At 57.2% G+C, this 18,281-nt stretch overlaps 1 protein-coding gene across 3 annotated transcripts in view; it reads left to right on the top strand.

The window, feature by feature from the left end:
• The window catches only part of WNT4 (Wnt family member 4), a 28,305-nt gene extending 14,341 nt beyond the window's left edge, over positions 1-13,964 (top strand). Inside the window, exons 2-5 of one of the 3 annotated variants that reach the window (XM_057530497.1) lie at positions 666-901; positions 9,908-9,997; positions 10,094-10,236; positions 10,950-13,964. In XM_057530497.1, the coding sequence (XP_057386480.1) occupies positions 666-901; positions 9,908-9,997; positions 10,094-10,236; positions 10,950-11,417 (937 nt within the window). In that variant the 3' untranslated portion in view covers positions 11,418-13,964. Of the gene's footprint in view, positions 1-665; positions 902-9,865; positions 9,998-10,093; positions 10,237-10,949 lie in introns of all 3 variants that reach the window. The other 2 variants (XM_057530503.1, XM_057530492.1) reach the window with 2 other exon arrangements.
• Positions 13,965-18,281: the final 4,317 nt, after the last annotated feature.

Here is an 18,281-nt window from a genome sequence, read left to right as displayed (position 1 = left end):
GGCTATAAAGGCTCCCGGGGCGGAGGGGAGAGCATGGCACACTTTGTTTTCAGAGCCCCTCCCCCAACACCATCCCCAGCCCCCCAGCCCTCACTGCCCTTATTGTCCTAAGTGCTACAGCAGTGACGCTGGTCTCTGCCTGGTGGCCCTGGGATATGGCTGGCAGTGAGGATCGTGACCTTGTAGCCAGAGGTGGGCTTAGGTCACTGGGGTCTCTGCCTTGGGAGGGGAAAGAGACACACCAGGGCAGACAGCAGCTCCAGCCTCCCATCTAGAGGGCGTTTCGACATGAAGGGCTCGGAGCCCATGGGCGAGGTCTAGGGTAACATCGGGGCACAGATACCAGTGCAGGGGCCACCCAGGCAGGGAGGGATCCCACGGGGGTCTGTCAGCCGCCCTCCCAGTGCTCTCCCTGCTTTGGCTAACTTGAGATGGAGGCCTTGTGCAAGACAGCACTTCCGCCCTTCTGGCCCTGGGAACCAGGCAGCAGGGCCGTCACTGGATCCAGAGAGAAGCCAACCTCCAGGACCCATCCCTGGTACAAACTGGCTCCCAGAGACCTGGGCAGGGCGTGGCCTCAGCCGGGGCGTGGAAGGCGGAGGGAAGGGGCTCAGCATCACGTCCCACCCACGTCCCACCCCCGTCCCCAACCCCCCTCTCCCCAGGTACCTGGCCAAGCTGTCATCAGTGGGGAGCATCTCAGAGGAGGAGACGTGCGAGAAGCTCAAGGGCCTGATCCAGAGGCAGGTGCAGATGTGCAAGCGGAACCTGGAGGTGATGGACTCGGTGCGCCGCGGCGCCCAGCTCGCCATCGAGGAGTGCCAGTACCAGTTCCGGAACCGGCGCTGGAACTGCTCCACGCTCGACTCGCTGCCTGTTTTCGGCAAGGTGGTGACGCAAGGTGAGGGAGGGGCTCGCGGGGGTGCTGGGGACCCTGGAAGGACCACTGTTTCCTGGGGTGGAGAATCATGTGCTCATGAGTGGCCTGACGGGTCCATCACTCATCACAGGATGCAGGTGGAGGCGTGGGAGCGGGCAGGGCCCAGCGGGCGGCAGTCCCCTGCGGGAGGGCCGACGGAGAAGGATGCTGTTCTCTGGCTGTGCAGCACAATACGGTGTGCCGTGTTTTCAGTCCTGGAGCCACCATCCCGTTTTAGAGTCAGAAACTGCGCCTCAGGCAGGGGAAAGGACGGCAGGGGAAAGGACGGCAGGGGAAAGGACGGAGTGGCCCGGGGCTCCTCAGAGGGTGAACAGCAGAAAAGAATTCAGACCTGGGCTTCCAGCCCCCCAGCCCCGTGCTATTTTTACCTTAGCACTGGCCTCACCTATGCAAGTGCATCTCGTTCGTCTGTACCTTTGACGAACCATGTTGAGCCTCACTTGCCCAGCCCTGAGTCCCCGGGAAGAGCAGCACCCAGACCCTGTCCTCCTGGGCTCACAGTTGAGGCAACGATGACACCTCACTAGGGGCAGTGGCTCTCACACCTGTAGCACCAGCTAGGGACCACACACTGTTTAAGTGCTTTAAGTGATATTAACTCATCTGGCCCTTTGAGATAGGCTTCCGTATTGCAAATGACGAAACTGAGGCCCACAGAGGTTAAGTAACTCGCCCAAAGTCACAGAAGCAAAAAGTGGCCAAGCCAGGACTTGAGCCCGTGCAGTCCAGCTCCAGGGTCTTGCTCTTACCCACGAAGAGAGGGGACACAGGATCCTCGGGAGCACGAGGGTGGACCCCTGCCCCAGCCAGGGCGGGTGCTCAGGGAAAGCTTTCCCAAGGAGTGGGTCCTCGGCTGACACCAGAAATCTGAGAAGGCATCAAGCCAGAGGAAGATGGGCCAGGGCATAGAGAACGTTCCATGCAACTGGAAGGCCCCTTAAGAGGTCACGGGGTCAAGCCACTGCCCTCGAGGGAGTGCTCTAAACCAGCTGCCTCTTTTTCTACTTCCTGAGTGTGAAACTGACACTCCGAGCCACCAATAGTCCACAGGCCCCTTGACTTGCTCAGGCAGCAGGAAAGTGTTCCTGGGCCAACCTTTGTCTTGGCACCTGTGGTCCTGGACAGCGAGGGCTGCTGGGCTTGTGGCAAAGCCATTTGGATGTTGTTGGAAACCAACTGGGATAGAAATTTGGAAGCCATTCTCCTGGGAGTTGGCAGGGGCCAAAAAGGCACGATTATGCTTGGCATGACTGAACATTGCTGCTTCAGAGAAGAAGCAAAGGTCCAGTGAGCGGCCTGGGAGCGGAGGCCCTCCAGGGACCACGGTGCCCCTGCCGAGGACCCAGGGCTGTCTGTCTGATGAGGCCCAGACACTAGGCTCAAACAGCAGACCCTGGGCACAGGAAGCCCCTTGCACACAGTAGGTGTTCCGTGTTTTAGGTGGACTGATGAATAATAGACTGGCAGGGTTACATGCGCCAGGCCCTTCATACCCCCGTGCCTTTGCACATGCTATTTCCTCCACCCCCAAACACCCAACCCTCTTTCTCCACCAGCTCAGCAGCTCCCTCCTCCAGTCTGCCCAGCTCCTGCAAGCAGGTGGTTGCTTTTTTCCACTGGGCTCCAAAGCTCTTTGTTCATGCTGGGGTTTTTTCCCTTTTTTTTGGTAATTGTTCTGATATAATTTCAAACTTACAGAAAAGTTGCAAAAATAGTACAAGAAATTCCCATATACTCTTTTTTAAAAAATCTCTATGTGATGGGTTTATTCAGTCAGCTACTTTCATTTTCTTCTTTTTTAAATGAGGTATAATTGACATATGATATTAGTTTCAGGTGTACAGTATAATGATTCAGTAAGTCTAGTTACCGTCCATCACCACACAGTTGCAAACATTTTTTTCCTTGTGGTGAGAACTTTTAAGATCTACTTTCTTAGCAACTTTCAAATATGCAATACAGTATTATTAACTATGGTCACTACGCTGTACATCACATCCTCATGACGTATTTATTTTATAACTGGAAGTTGGTACTTGTTGACCCCTTCACCCATTTTGCCCCCATCCCTGCTTCTGCCTCTGGCACCACCAGTTTGTTCTCTGAATATATGAGTTCAGTTTTTCCTGTGAAGAATTGCCATATACTCTTTACCTAGATTCACCAGCTGTTTACATTTTAACCCATTTGACTTATCCATTTCTCTCTCTCTCCTTTCTCTCTCACTCTCTCCCTCAATACACACACGTGTACACACACACACACACTTCTGTCTAAACCATTTGTGTCCACGTGGCTTTCATTACACCTTTCACACTGAACTGTGATGCCTGTCTCCCCCACCCCACTCCCCCATCCCTAAACCTTGAACTCTTCCAAGGCAAGGGTAATGTCTCATTTACCGGTTTCCCAGCGCGTGGCAGAGCCTGGCATGGAGGAGACAGTCAAGGGATGTCATCCAGTGGCAGAGAGCAAGTCGGGGCAAGGACTCAAGGGGCAGAAGAGGGGAGGCATGGGTCAGTGCGGCCTGACGCAGGAGAGGGACCCCGTCGAGAAGTGCTTTCCTCACCTGTGTTTGCACCAGGAACCAGGGAGGGGGCCCAGCCCCGGCTCATCAAGTTCAGGGAGATGCTGAGAATCCTACCGGGCTTGGCTGGAACGTGCTCTGGACTAAAGTCCAAGTGACTTGGTCAAGCATCCAGTCTCCTCGGGGCTGAGTCAGGGCATGCACTTGCCAAGCCAGCCACACGCCAGGCAAGGGCAGTCGTGTTTGGAGGAGTCTGAGCTCTTCCCATTCGTCCATCCCCTCACTTTTGCATTTTCCGTTTTCTTCCCTAGTAAAATTCCTCCTGGAAAAGTCTCAATTTATCTCCACTGAGCAAGAGACGGGACTTGCCCCTCCCGAGGCCACAGTGCTGCTCTTGGAGGGTCCAGGGTTGATGAGGCCGTGCGGGGAGAGCACGGGCAGCGTGACCTTGGGGGAGGGACCTCACTCCTCCGAGCCTCGGTATCCCCACCTGTCAGTGGGACCTGCACGTGTGCTTACCTCATAAGGGTGTCACCATTTAGGGTGGACCTTGACCCCAGAAAAGCCATCCGTCCTCACCAGCTGCTGTGATTTTGGGCAGCAGCCGGTGGGCAGGCCTCTCTCACAGCCCCCAGGGTTTAGGGTTTGGGGGGCTAGGCCAGTGCCCGCATTCATGGGCTGCCTGGCTGGGGTCCTGACCTCAGACCTGGAAAGGTAATAGCTCACAGATCCCTCCAGGAGCCAGGCCATACTTGGAGAAGAAAAGGAGCCCCATTTGTTGAGGGCCTCCACGGTGCTGCCTTGCATCCGACCACCCTCACGACAAGTCCAAGTGTGTAGTATTGTTCCCACGTTACAGCTGAGAAAGGAGGCCCAGCAGACAGAGGGTGTGATGCACCTAGATCCGGGACCTGCCGGCTCTTGGCATGAGACCCCGGGCAGGGTCCATCCCCTGTCCTAGCCTCAGCGTCCTCCTCCCTGGATGGGGGGCAACCCCAGGCCCCAGCTCCTGGACTTCCCATCAGGATTCAAAGATGATGTCTCCAAAGGCCTGCCTGACTCCCAGGGCACCCGGGGATGGGAGCAGCTCTCTTACGACCAGCACTGCCCGAGGCTGTACAGCTCCAAGCCGTACCCCCTCCCCTCCCAGGCAGTGGAGACCCCCTGCTCCTGGCCTACAGAGGCAAGACAGACGGTGACATAATGGTGACTGGTGAGGACCGTGTGCAAGTCAGGGCCAAACTGTGTGCTCTAGGCTGAGAATCTGCCAGAAATTTGGTGAAGTTGGCATCGGGGGCAGCCAGGAATGGGGCAGGCGGTGGTTCTTGGCTGAGCAGGCGTGCAGGGCCAGATGTGGGACGGCCTCTGTGCGGTTTGGTCACTGCTTAATCCCTGTGCCTGGGGCAGCACCTGCACAAGGTAGGTAACTGATAAGTATTTGTGGAATGACTGACGAGGGTTTGAGGGTGGGAGGGAGAGGCCAGGGAGTCTGGCGAAAGTTCAGTGTGGCCGTGAGCAGGATGTGGTGGGGTCTCAGAGTGGGCTGGCCCGAGCAGGACAGGGAGGGGTGGGGAAGGCCATGCAGACTCCTCTGCTCCTGTTTCCCTGCATCTGTAGCCAACGCTGGGCCTGCCCCTGCCTTCTCACACCTCGCTCTGTGAGCTTGATCGTGTCCCTGTCCCGAGAGAGGGGACTCCATGAGCCCTGAGGCCCCTCTGGGCTCTGGCTGCCATGTCGGGAGGTGATGTGGTGCACTGGTCGTAGCCAAGAGAGGATCCAGCCCAGGCTGTGTTTGCAGTCCCCGCGTGTCTAACCTCAGGGCACCTGACTGACGGTAACTTCAGGCTGCATCTACGAAGTGGATGCTTTTCAGTCCTGGGCTGTGACTCCCTAACACCTGTGCTCCCACCTTTGTCCTCAATGTTGGCATTACTTTGAACCCAGTGAGGGTGACAACATGCCTTTCTTCTGGGGACCTCTCAGGCCAGCTTTTGGTGCCATCAGATACATCACAGGAGGTCTGGGGAGGGGTTACCCCAGAGACACTTTGCACTGGGGGTTCCTTGAGGACAGACTCACGTCCATCTCCCTCGTGCTGGCATAGGGCCTGGCTCACAGCAGGCGGCTAATAAACGTCTGGTGAGGGAGGAGGTGTCTCTGGGCTAAGGAAACCTTTAGCCCAATGGCAAATATGCGGACAAGTGGCCCTCAGGGGGTAAGTGCCCTACTGATATTTGTTAGCGAATGAATAAAACGGCATTAATCACCCAACAGTAACATTCACAGTAGCTACCATGTCTCAAGCTCCTACTCCAGGCCAGTGGCTAAGCACTTCCCATGTTTTACGTCATTAGATTTCCATACCCACCCGAAGAGGTCAGAACTATTGTCAGCCCCATTCTATGGACATAAAAACTGAAATCACACATTTAGGAAGTGGCAGAACCAGGACTAGATCTCAGGCCTGCCAGGCTGAGCATCCACGCTCCTCCCAATACCCGCCTCTGTCTCCAGGGAGCTGGGAAAGGCCTGTTCTTGCCAGCTCTGTACTGGGCTCGAGGCGGGCAGAGGAGGTGGTGAGGGACAGCGTGGCCCCTGGAGCTTCCAGTCTGGCTGCAGACAAGCACACAAGACACTTAGAAGATGAAACAGTCCGAGTGCAACTCTGACTGCGTGGGGAGGGCAGGCCAGGCCAGCCAGAGCACCCGGGGTCCCAGGAATCAATGATGGTGGGAGGGATGTGCAGAAGTGCCAGGGCCTGGCCTGCTGGGCCAGCGTTACTTTCCCCATGTTAGAACTGGAAAAGGTCACTACACTAGTAAGAGTCTTAACATGGCTTTCTCCAACTCCAAAGCCTTTACTCTTTCCCCTGCCCTACATTGTCTCTTAAATCCAAAGAGGCTTCCTGGAGGTGGTTTCAAGAAAAGGTGAGCCTTTGCAGACAAGAGAGCAAAGGAAATTGGCAAGGCAGGCTGGGGGCAGGGATAGGGAGAGGACAAGGGCAGTCCATCTCCTGCCCCACCTCCCTAGGACTCCCGCTGGGTCTGCTTTGGAAACATGTTAGTTATGCTCAGAATGACACTGCCATCAGGACACCTGCCTGATGCCCTGGGGATCCCCACGCCTGTGGCTTCCTTTCTAGCCCAACTCAGCCTCATCTGTTTCTCCTCCAAACACTCCTTCCTGCTCAAATGTCCTTCCATCCAGCATCTGGGGAGACAGCGCATGTGATGTGCTCAGAAGAGCACCGGCCTCGAGTCAGGCAGGCCGCGGTTCCAATTCCCTCTTGGCCACTGACTGGCTGAGGGACCCCAGACAAGCCCCCGAGCCTCACTTTTTCCTCCACAGAGCAGAGCTGGAGAGAGCTGGTTGCTCAGGTCGCCATAAGCTCATGGAAAGGCCCTGGCACATTGTAGGCCCTCAGAAAGGGTAGTTATCACTGGATCCCCAGGACAACTCTGAATTCCCAGCCCCAGGCAGCCTTAGCACCTTGGAAAAGATGGCAGTGAGGCGGGACCTAGAGGACGCTCAGGATTTAGACCAGTGGAGCCAGGGAAGGAGGTGCTCAGGGAAGAAGAAAGAGCAGGAAGAAAGGAGTTGGGTGTGGAATGGGGCAAATGGCATTATGGAAAAGGCAGAAGGCTGTAGGGCAGCTGCTAGCACCTTCGAGAGCTCTGCCTTTCCCTCGGCCGGCTCTGCTGTCCCAGGAGGACAGAGTCAGGACTGTCCTCCCCCTGCAGCTGGAACAGGCAAACCCCCAGACCAGGGAGCAGTTATCGACCAGGTCGCTGGGGAACTCCCCTCTGCCACCCTCACAGCCACACCACAATCCTTTTTCTGTGTCTCAGCGGTCTCTACCAGGTGCCCCACTGGTGAGCAAGGCTCCAGCCGGGCAGAGGGGATGAGCCAGGAGGGGCCACGGCCCTGGAGTCAAGGGATCGGGACCCAGGGCCAGTCATAAAAGGCTGGAGGAGCCGCTGCCATCGGCTCTCGGGACACAGTGACTCAGCCACATTCTTCAGGCCTTCTGGGGCCTCCTGTGCTGAGCATAGGCCCACTGCTCACCATCCCCCAGTGAAGAACCCACAAAAGGAACTGGACATGTCCCACAGCTCGTGGCTTCACACATGGAGGTGGGAAGAGATGTGCATATATTCCTGGGGGCTCCAGGCTCTGGGCTCCGGGCGGCAGGATCATGTCAAGGTTGAAACTCTGGAGCTAGGCTGTCTGAGTCCGAATTCTGGCTCCACCACTTCCTGGCTGGGTGTCCTTGGACAGGTGCTTCATGGCTCAGTGCCTCAGTTTCCTTATCTGTAAAATGGGGAGTAAAAGTCTCTACTTCGCAGGGTTGTTGTGAAGAGTATATAAATTATGTCAAGTGCTCAGACAGTGCCCAGCACAGAGTGAGCTCTCTCTGAGCTTTAGCTCGTGTTATTATCTTCCTTCCAGAACCTCTTCCTTCAGGCCCAAGTGGAGAGAACTATAGCTCCCTTGCTCCCGAGGCCAGGACAAGGGGGCCTGTAGTCCTGGCAGATGGGTGTTGGTTGGGGATGAGGCAGGGGTCTCCCTGAGCCACCTCACAGGGAGCCCTGCACCCAAGGCTACTAGCGCTCAGGGGAGGAGGTGGGCCCAGAGCTTGCGGCAGGCCGGGGGCTGCCTGAGGGGCCAGAGAAGCAGAGGAGAAAGGAACATGCCAGGCCAGGAGCTGGGGCCACCCTGCCAGTCCCATCCACCCTACTATCTCCTGCTTTCCCTTCCCCCTTGGTCTTTGGGGCAAAGATTTGTGCTGGTTCAGGCCTGGAAATACCAGAAATACCAGAAACTAAAGTCGTCTCTCTTTGGGCGGCCACAGCACAAAACCAACCAACATGATCCTGCTATTAACCTCGATTAACTTGGAGAGGATTCCATCTCAGGCTGTCAAGGCCCCCGTGGCTCCAGCCAAGCCCCCTCATGCCGGCCCAAAGTGTCCAGGCCAGGGCAGAGGGTGGGCCATAGAAAGTGGGTGGCGGGCAGTATCCCCAGCTCAAGGGCCGAACCGAGAACAGGGCGTCCTGGGCCATGGGGGCCTGAGCTGCCCCCAGCCCCAGCGCTCGGGCTCCGCTGCCTGTCCACAGACACGGGCACAGAGGAGGTGATTGTTTCTGTCTGACCACGGTGACTGCTCCCCAGGGCAGCCGAGAGCACCGGCCTGGGTGTCACAGAGGTAATTGCCAACCACGAGGCCAAAGCCTCCCCCCTCTGCTCCTGTGGACACAGACACTCCAGCAAGAGACAGAAGGACAGTCACGGGCACACAGAGGCCCTCACAGGGCCCAGAGAGGAGCAGGGCCCGTCTGGTCACACACCCAGCCAGCCGTGTGCACACGCACCACACACACACACACAACGCACACAAAGACACTCCCTCCCATCACCCACACCCCCAGAAAGGGGCTACATGGCAGCTACACCCCCTGAGGCACAGTTCCTAGGAGGATAAAAACACCCATTCAGGCAAGAGACAGGGCAGGCACCAAAATAGAACCACCAAGAAGTCATGGGGCGGAAGGGAAAGACAGGCAGCAGAGGCGGACAGACCGGAGTTTGAGTCCTGGTTCTATCACTTCCTGACTGGACGACTGCGACCCACTTCCCCTCCCCAAACCTGCACTGTGCCATCTGTGAAATGGGCACAGATAAAGCTTCCGATGGTAGAGGGCATCCCCTCTACAGCAGTGATCCTGGTGAGCGGTGGGGCCACTGTCATTACAGTTTACTCTTAGAGGTACAAGGAAGCAAGGTGGTCTCAGAAATGGGCCCAGCCTCAGCAGGAAGGGCTGGGGCAGGTTCCTCGGGCGGGGGACCCCATCAGAGCCTAGAGGGGCCAGCTGGGGAATAGGCACAAAAAAGAGCTGGGTTGACAGGCCAGCCTGCTACTTCTGCAGTCTTGGTAAGTTAATTCACCTCTCCCACGCCTGTCTTGTCTCTCATAAAATGACGTTAACATCACTAACCTCCTGGAGAGGTTGTGAGAACAGTAACTGACGGTGCTCAGAGCACTGAAGCTGGACCATCTGGCTGCTCAGCCACATGCTGTGTGGCCTGGGACAAGTTGGCTGATCCCTCTGAAAGCGGGGGTAACAATTGTACTCACCTGACGGGTGCGGGGAGGATACATGCCCAGCACACGTGAAGACCGCAGGGCAGTGTCCGGCGTGTGTAAGTATGTTGGCCATTGGTGGGTAAGAATAAGCGCCAGCACGGCGTGACTCCTGCCCCACGGGAGTCAGCCTGCCTTGCTCTCTCCCTGGGCCTCCGTCGTTCAGGAGTCCCATCTATGCCTGGCCTCTAAAAAGGAGGGTGCGGGGAGGAGCACTGGGACCCAGCCCTGCCCTCCCTCTGCCTCCCTCCCACAGGGACTCGGGAGGCGGCCTTCGTGTACGCCATCTCTTCGGCAGGTGTGGCCTTCGCGGTGACGCGGGCGTGCAGCAGTGGGGAGCTGGAAAAGTGCGGCTGTGACCGGACGGTACACGGGGTCAGCCCACAGGGTAAGTGCGGGCGGTGGGGAGGGCATGCGTGGCAGGGCAGGGGCCGGGGCCCGGGCCCTCACTCACCCGCGGACTCCGCATGCCCACCCCACCCAGGCTTCCAGTGGTCGGGATGCTCGGACAACATCGCCTACGGCGTGGCCTTCTCACAGTCATTCGTGGACGTGCGGGAGAGGAGCAAGGGGGCCTCGTCCAGCCGGGCCCTCATGAACCTCCACAACAACGAGGCCGGCAGGAAGGTAGTGCGTGCGGCCCTAGCACCCTCATGGCCGGCCGGGAAAGGGCGGGCTCGTCAAGGTCCCCAGACACTCTCCCCCACCCACCTGCCCCTCAGAAAACACTTGTTGGGCTCCAGTACCAGGCACCTCCTATGGGGCGGGGGACGCGGGGAGGGAGTGGACAGGTAAGCAGGCGTCACAGAACAGTGTGAGCGGCCCCCAGTGTAGCACACACGTGCCCCAACACGCCCCCACCCACACATATATGTGCACACAGGTGTGTCTCCATCCCTCTTTGTCACGCACACACACCCCTAATAAGTAGCAGGGTTAGGATTCCTCCGTGTCACTGCGAAGACCGTGTGCTTAACTGCAATACCGTCTGCTATCTCAGTACCTACTCTTCAGGGTTCCTGTGCAGGTTTGATGCAGCCGTGTTCTTCCCCAACACGTCACTTTTCACTGTTTCGTGTGACACTGCCCTTTAACACGTCTCTCCTCCATCAACTCCGAGTGCCCCAAGGGCAAGGACAGTATCTTTGTTCCCAACACAGCTTACCAGCCCACCGTGGCATACGGCAGGAGCTTAATACAGAGGAAGCATGACCGTACATCTTTCTCCAATTCTGCGCCATGCCCCCGTCCCTGCCCCCGCTCGTCCGCCCCCCAGCAGCCCCTCCCCGGCCTCCCCTGACATCTCCTGATGGCCCCTCTCCCCTCCCCGCCCCCCGCAGGCTATCCTGACTCACATGCGGGTGGAGTGCAAGTGCCACGGGGTGTCGGGCTCCTGCGAGGTAAAGACGTGCTGGCGAGCCGTGCCGCCCTTCCGCCAGGTGGGCCACGCGCTGAAGGAGAAGTTTGACGGCGCCACGGAGGTGGAGCCACGCCGCGTGGGCTCCTCCAGGGCGCTGGTGCCGCGCAACGCGCAGTTCAAGCCGCACACAGATGAGGACCTGGTGTACTTGGAGCCCAGCCCGGACTTCTGCGAGCAGGACATGCGCAGCGGCGTGCTGGGCACGAGGGGCCGCACGTGCAACAAGACGTCCAAGGCCATCGACGGCTGTGAGCTGCTGTGCTGCGGCCGCGGCTTCCACACAGCACAGGTAGAGCTGGCCGAGCGCTGCAGCTGCAAGTTCCACTGGTGCTGCTTCGTCAAGTGCCGGCAGTGCCAGCGGCTCGTGGAGCTGCACACGTGCCGGTGACCGCCGCCCAGCCCTGCGCCCGCAACCACCTAGTGGCCCAGGGAAGGCCGATAATTTAAACAGTCCCGCACCACCCACCCCAAAAGATACTGGCTGTATTTTTTATTTTGGTTTGGTTTTTGGGTCCTCATGTTATTTATTGCCGGAACCAGCCAGGCGACCCCAAGGGCACCAACTGGGGCCTCCCTGAAGCCTGGGCCTTTGCGGCTGCCACTGACCAAAGGGACTTTGCTCATGCTTCTGGCTGCCCACATGTGGCCACTGCTGACCACTCACTTTTTATCTGTACCTGTTTTTCCACTTGCAGGCTTAAGGTGGGTAACGAAGTGTTACAGCCACGTGCCTACTGACGCTGCCACCTAGGGAAAGGGGCAGCCCTATGGCAGGGGAACGGTGCCATCTTGACGGCAGTTGCACCCCACACGCACGCACGCACCTCGGGCAGCTTCAGCCTGGGAGCTTTGTCTCCCAAGCCCCCTGGAAAAGGAATGGGCAGACACCAGGCCCAGGGCAGAGGGTTAATTTCAGGCCTCCATGAGCAGCCAGAGGTTCAATCTCTGTGGGACCCTCCAGGCAAGAACAGCAGATGAGGCGAGAGCCGGTGAAGGCTGCAGTGCCCCCACCCCTAGCCCAGCCGCCAGGCCTCCCCTCAGAGAGGGAGACCCTCACTCCCTGGTCCCTCCCAGGCAGGAATACGGCTGCATCCTGGATCAGAGACCCCAGCTGGGCCTTCACGGTGACGCCGTGAGTGTCACTCCACGGTGCTGCTCCTCCATGAAACTAAGAATGGAAACGCCACACGCACACAGGAGAGGGCCGCGTGAAAAAGCCATCTCCCAACTTTTATTTCACTCCCTTAACCAAATCTACTGAGCAAATACTGTTCTAGGCCCTGTACTGGGCCATCTCACTGGATGACCACAGCAGTCCTGGGAGGCCAACAAGACAGGGATGCATGCTTGTGCCCATTTTACAGGAGGAAGGGCAAGGCTCAGCTGGGTCCCAGAGCCAGTAGAGGCGGAGGCAAAGCCAGAAGAGCCCCCCCAGCCAAGGCTCCTCCTGGACTCCTGTACCCAAAGGCCCAGAAACTGTAGGTCCTCCTGGGTCTGAGCCTCGGGGATGGAGCTCTGGCTGGAGGAAAAGGGGCTGGGGAGCAACAGGAGCCACAGACCACAGGCTGAGCCAGAGCCCACTTGGTTCCCAAGGGAGGGCAGAGCAGGCTCTGAGGGAAGAGGTGGACAGTGGGAAGGCTGACGAAGTGAGGTCTCCGCAGCAGAGGCACCCCTGCCCCCAGGTACCGTGGGTACTGAAGCAGAGCCCCCCAGAGCCAGCACCAGCAGCCCGGGCCTGGCCCTGTGCACCAGCCAAACCATCAGGAGCCCAGCCCAAACTTCTGTGAGCAGGACCTGCACACAGCAAGCCCTGGCCTGACCCAACTGCTGCTCAGGTGGGCTCCCGACCACCAGAGGACCTCACTCTCAGCCCTCTCTCCAAGCTGCACCAACACTGGGGCTTTCGGCTCCTGGTTTGAGGTCTTAAGCTCCAGGCTCCAGGTTCTCAGACTCCAGGTTCTTGGCTCCAGGGTTCAGCGTCTGAATTCAAGGTCCCAGATCCAGAATACGGGCTCCAGCCTGTAGACGCTCTCCTCCAGGCCTTGCGGTTTGTGCCTCCTGGTGTTGGCTCCCTCACGAAGACAGGGTCAACACCCTCGGCCCCCAGCCAAGCTCTCTGCTCAGTGTCCATCCAAGAAGAAGGCCAAAACCAAGTGAGATGCTGGACCCACATTCAAATGTGGGGATAATCTTGGGGCAGGCAGGCTCTGATGTGGATGAAAGCTGAGCCGACTAAGTGTCCCCACAGCTGCCCAGCTGGGCTCACTGCTCCTCTGGCGGGCTCTGTTCAGCTGTCTGCTCAGAGCCAGGGAAAATACTATCCCTCACTGGCAGAGGCCCGACCCACACAAAGGAAGCAGTGGAGACCCCTCCCCCACCCCTAAGTCCTGTCCCCAGAGCCAGAGGACTAGTAGATTCAGGCTGGATGCTGGTATGATGGGCACTGCCCCAGGGAGAAGGGAGAGGATCTCTGCTTATTCATAGGCCTCACCTCTCCACCTACCAGGGGGCTCCTCAAAGCTGATCCTCCCGGGGTTCTGAAGGGTGTAGCCCCGGTGAAGCAGACTAGATTCTAGGAACCTCTGCCCAGCCCTACCACCACTGCCACCAGCACCCCAAAGGCCAAAGGGATCCACAGCTGCAGGAAAATGGAGTTTCCTTGGACACACCCAGCTCTAAACTGTCCAGCAGAACAGTTTAAAGAGGAACCAGCACAGGACTGACATAGCCACCCACCCTGGAAGCTGGCCAGAGGGTTCAAGCCCTGCCCGAGACCCTCTCCACTAGTCTTAACGCAAGGCAAAGGTGTCCTCGGAGGCCTAGGGCTGGACAAGCCCCAGCTCTGGATGCTGCTACCCCCTCTGCTGCCCCCACCTCATCCCAATTTTTATACTAGGCACCTTGCCTTTGTGACGTCCCCATGAAATAGTCTGGTGCACGATAAAATGATTATTTCTTTACCTTGCAATTGTGGCAGTGACTTTTTTGTAGAAGAGGGAGAAGAGAGACTTGGGGAAGGACATGGGAAAAGCAGAAAAACATTATCAAATTCTAGATATGGGGACACTCTTTGCCCCCTCTCCTTCTCAATAACTAGTTTGAATTCACCTTTAACACCCAGAGGCTGTATCAGCATTTCACTGAGCCATGATCAGCTGTTCAAACCTTGGCCTAATCCAAGGTCTCAGAACCCTTCTTGGGCATTGATTTGGAAAGGAGGGACAAACACGATGACAGAGGAGGGTGTGGTAAAGTGGATGTCGATTGAGGAGGTGGGGGACAAATAGAAAAGAATTTAGTTCTTGCCCAAGCACACAAGGATTCAAGGCCTGTGGCTAAAAGTAAACTCCAAGATTGGAGCCCAGTCAGAATGAGGAGTCTGGATGGAAAACTCCATATAACTCAAGTCACAGCTGCTGGGGAAACCCGAAGTGGCTTCTCAGGAACCTCAGTCTCGTGGAATGAAGTCCTCAGCCTTACCAAGGGGGCTATGGTCCCACACCCACACCCCGCCCCTACTGCAGTAAACCCACACCAGCCTGGGAACAGTTAGGCTACTATGTGCTTGGCTTTCCAAAAATTTAATGGGGTATAAAAGGGCCAAAGCAAAGTGCTTTCAGGATAGCAGTGGTACACACAAATTTGTGAAGCATTGGGGAAGGGATGGGGTCTAGAGTATGGGTGGATAGAAAAGGACACATCCGCAAATCAGGGTCAAACGCAGAGAGAAAGGGACTGGTGACATAGAGGGTCCGAGATGGTAGAGCAAAGAGGTGGGGATGTCCGTGCCCAACCACCTTCCAGAACTGGGAAAAGGACCTAGCCTTTGCAATCAAACAGACCTGGGTTGGAATCCCAGCACTGCCACTTCTTCACTATATGGAACCTTGAACAACTCTTTGTCCCTCTCTGGAACTCATTTTCTTCATTTGTAATATAGGGCTGCTCCCCCTGCCCCAACTTCATTCATAATTTGGGGTTAAATAATAATAGAACCTATTTCTTGGGGACGTTAAAACAAACATGTGAAGCTCAACAAATGGCAGCTATTACTATAAGTATTATTATTCCCTTTTCAGGAATGCAGTGGGCAGTTAAGGGAGCTCTAAGATTGAGGGGATCCGAGGGACGATGAGACGAGGAAAGCAGACAGTGTGGGACAGGTTAGGGGCTGAAGGCAGGTGTGCCCCAAGACTGTGGTCCTACTTTGGCCCCATCCCAGAGATCAGAAGCAGGCGGATGTCTCAGGGCAGAGATCTCCAGGCAGGAAACAGAGAATCCAAGGGATCGGGATACCCAGGGGGCAAAGCAATGGCAAAGCTGCCCTAGGCACCAACAGGAGAGGCTGAATCACGGTTCCAATGTGGGGGAGAGGCAGGACTGGGACAGGGGGTGGGGGTGAAGGAGGCCACAGTCAGAAGTAGAGGCGGGTGTGTCAGAGCTGTGGGAAGCTTATGTAGTGGGGCCCAGGGGCTCCTCCTGTGAGGGTGGAAGGTTTCCAGGGCTCCCAGGCCAGGTCTGCTCGCAGAGAGGCTGTGTCCAGATCCATCCTTGACAATGCCCTCAGACTCAGGCCTGAAGGTTTCTGAGAAGGTTGTGAAACCGTGTGATAATAAAGTGGACCTCCTTCTCAGCTCCTTCTTGACAGCCGGTACTCCAAGGAAGTCTTGGGGAGACCAGAGGCAGGGTTTAAAGTGGATCTTGGGCCAAGAAAGGGCCAGAGAACACAGGAAAGTGAAGGGTAGAAGGAAGTATAGGGAGGGTTCTGGGCAACTGAGAGGGGCTAAGAAAGGCTGAGTGAGGAAAAGGCAGCGGGTGGGAGGGCAGACACAGAAACAGAAAGATACCAGAAGAAAGAGAGGAAGGTGCTGAGGGACCAGAAGGCATCCGGGCAGAGGAGCCCAGCAGCTTCCTAGTAAGAGGGGAAAACGCTGAGCTTCAGGAGAAGGCGTTTGACTCGAGAAGGTCTAAGGGATGGGGGGGAGGGGGCGGAGTGTGGCCTGGCCTGGCCTGGCCCAGGCGATGACTTCATAGGCATCTCCCCCCATTCCTTCCTGAGCTGCCAGCCCTGCTGACCCCCTGCCCGCATCTCAAGGGTCTAGGCCAAGCAGGCGCTGACAGGGGAGAGAAGGGGCCCTCCTGGGCCAGGTCCCCAAGCCTGGCATAGTGCCTGCTGGGGAGGAGGGGCCTAGAGGCCCAGCCCTTGTCAGCATCCCGGCCGGCACTTCGGAGGCAATTAGCAGCCCAGCTGAGCTAATCCCCCGCCTGGCGAGGCCAACACAAACAGGCCCAGGCTGGGTACACACTCGCCTCCCTGTTTGCTGAGGGGCCCGGTGGTCTGCCAAGAACAACACCAATAACCTGGGGCCTTCTTGAGGTTAAGAGGAGGACCGGGGCTTGCTGAAGAGCTGACAGTGCCCGACAGAGCATACTCTGGCCAGGTGCCCTGGCTGCCCCAGAAAGGCAGCCACTGTTCCCAAGCCTTCGGCCAGCCAGGAAGAGGAAGCTGGACACAAGGAGCCATATACTCTGATTCAGTGCCCACCCCCACCCCCACCCCTGCCACCTGTGAGCGAGAAGGGCCAGCCCGGGCTTGTGCTGCCTCAGCCAGCCCGACAACTGAGGCCGGGAGGGGCCGGGCCCTCTAGGCAGGACTCAAGGATTACATGCTCCACGCTGGACATGGGAACCCAGAGGCAATTCAGACCTGGACCCTGCCCTCAGGGGCTCACAGTCTAGCGAGAACAGACTGCGTAGGACCCTGCAGCAGGGCCAGTCTCTAGACGCACTGACCACTTCTCCAACTTGGAAACGCCATGGCAGAACTCCCACAACTGAGAAGGCAAAGGCGGACCCAGAAGAAACAAACTGAGGCCCAGAAACTGATAAATGGGGAGACAGGAGGGATCCAGAACCAACTTTGGCACAGACTGGTCCCGGTTCAAGCCAGCAACCACTGGGTGAGCCCAGAGACAAGGCCCTGCTCTGCATCCCCGCTTCTCGATTCCAGCCCAATTCCACCTTCATCAGCCCGTGGCCTGGGAGCATCTTGTCCTGAGCCAAACCCTCTATCCTCAGTTGGTTCCTCACCCCCACAGGTATGTGTGGACTCTGCAGCAACATCAGGAGCCGCAGCTCCTTTGAAGCGTCTACTTGGGAAAGTGACATGGCCTCCTGCCTGGCCAGGCCCCTTGGGACACTGTGCTGATCACCAATAGCCAACACCATCGCTGTTTACTGAGCACCTACTGGCTGTGGGGTCAGACCCACACCAACACTGCCTACCAGCACTATCCCGTGTCATGGTCACAAGCGAATAATGGAACAGGAATACTTCCTGTCGGATAAACCAGCTGGGAGGCAGGCGCACGACTTACCCACCCCCCTTTACAAATAAGGACACTGAGGCCCACAGAAGGGAAGACTTGCCTACAGCCAGAGCCCAGACCTCCAGGCTCCTGGTCAGGATGTCATGTGTCACCAGGCTCCACCCACAAGCCTCTTCATTTTTCTTCACCCCACCCTGGCCTAGACCCTCCTGGGTCAAAGAGCCCCAGAGTCTTGAGCCTACCCCTCCCCACAAAAATAGCATCATCTGTCTCTGGCTGGGCTAAGCTCAACTCTGTCACTCTGCTGGGAACCTACACATGGCTATGTAGACAGCTTTCTCTAGGGCAGAGGGTGAGGAAGGCTGGAGTCACTCTGCTACGGTGGACAAAGCCACATCTGGAAACAGCAGCCCTGCCTACTGCCCCCTGCCCTGGCTGGTGCGGCAGAAGACTAGGTCCGGTTCCAAGCCTGCCAGATAGGCTGTCAGGACCCTGCCCACCACAGGAAGGGGCTGACAGTCCATGATCTGAACTCTCTTTGGGCTGCTCCCATACCTGGCCCTAGAGCATCTAGCCTTGGACCAAGGTATAGATGAACAGATGAGTCCTTTTCCCCTTCAGTTCAGCCAAAAGCGGAGGTATTTTCCAAAAAGATCTTTTACTAGGAAATTGAAGGAAAAGAAATAGATTATAAGTACACAGAAACAAGCAGATTCCTAAGCAGGACTTTAACCAGCACCTAACCAGAGCCCTGTGGACACCACTTCTCCCTTCTCTCCTCAGGAAGCCTCCTTCTAGACACCAGGACACGGGGGTCTCATTCTAGCTCCACTGCTGGCAGCCTGTGGAATCTGAAGCAAGTTAGTAAACTCTAAATCTCATCGGTAAAAGAGAGATGAAGATAACGACAGAGCCAGGACTGA

Source organism: Balaenoptera acutorostrata, chromosome 1, assembly GCF_949987535.1.
Source record: "Balaenoptera acutorostrata chromosome 1, mBalAcu1.1, whole genome shotgun sequence".
NCBI lineage: Eukaryota > Metazoa > Chordata > Mammalia > Artiodactyla > Balaenopteridae > Balaenoptera > Balaenoptera acutorostrata.
The sequence above is the reverse complement of the archived record's forward strand: the minus strand, read 5'-3'. Positions and strand labels throughout refer to the sequence as shown.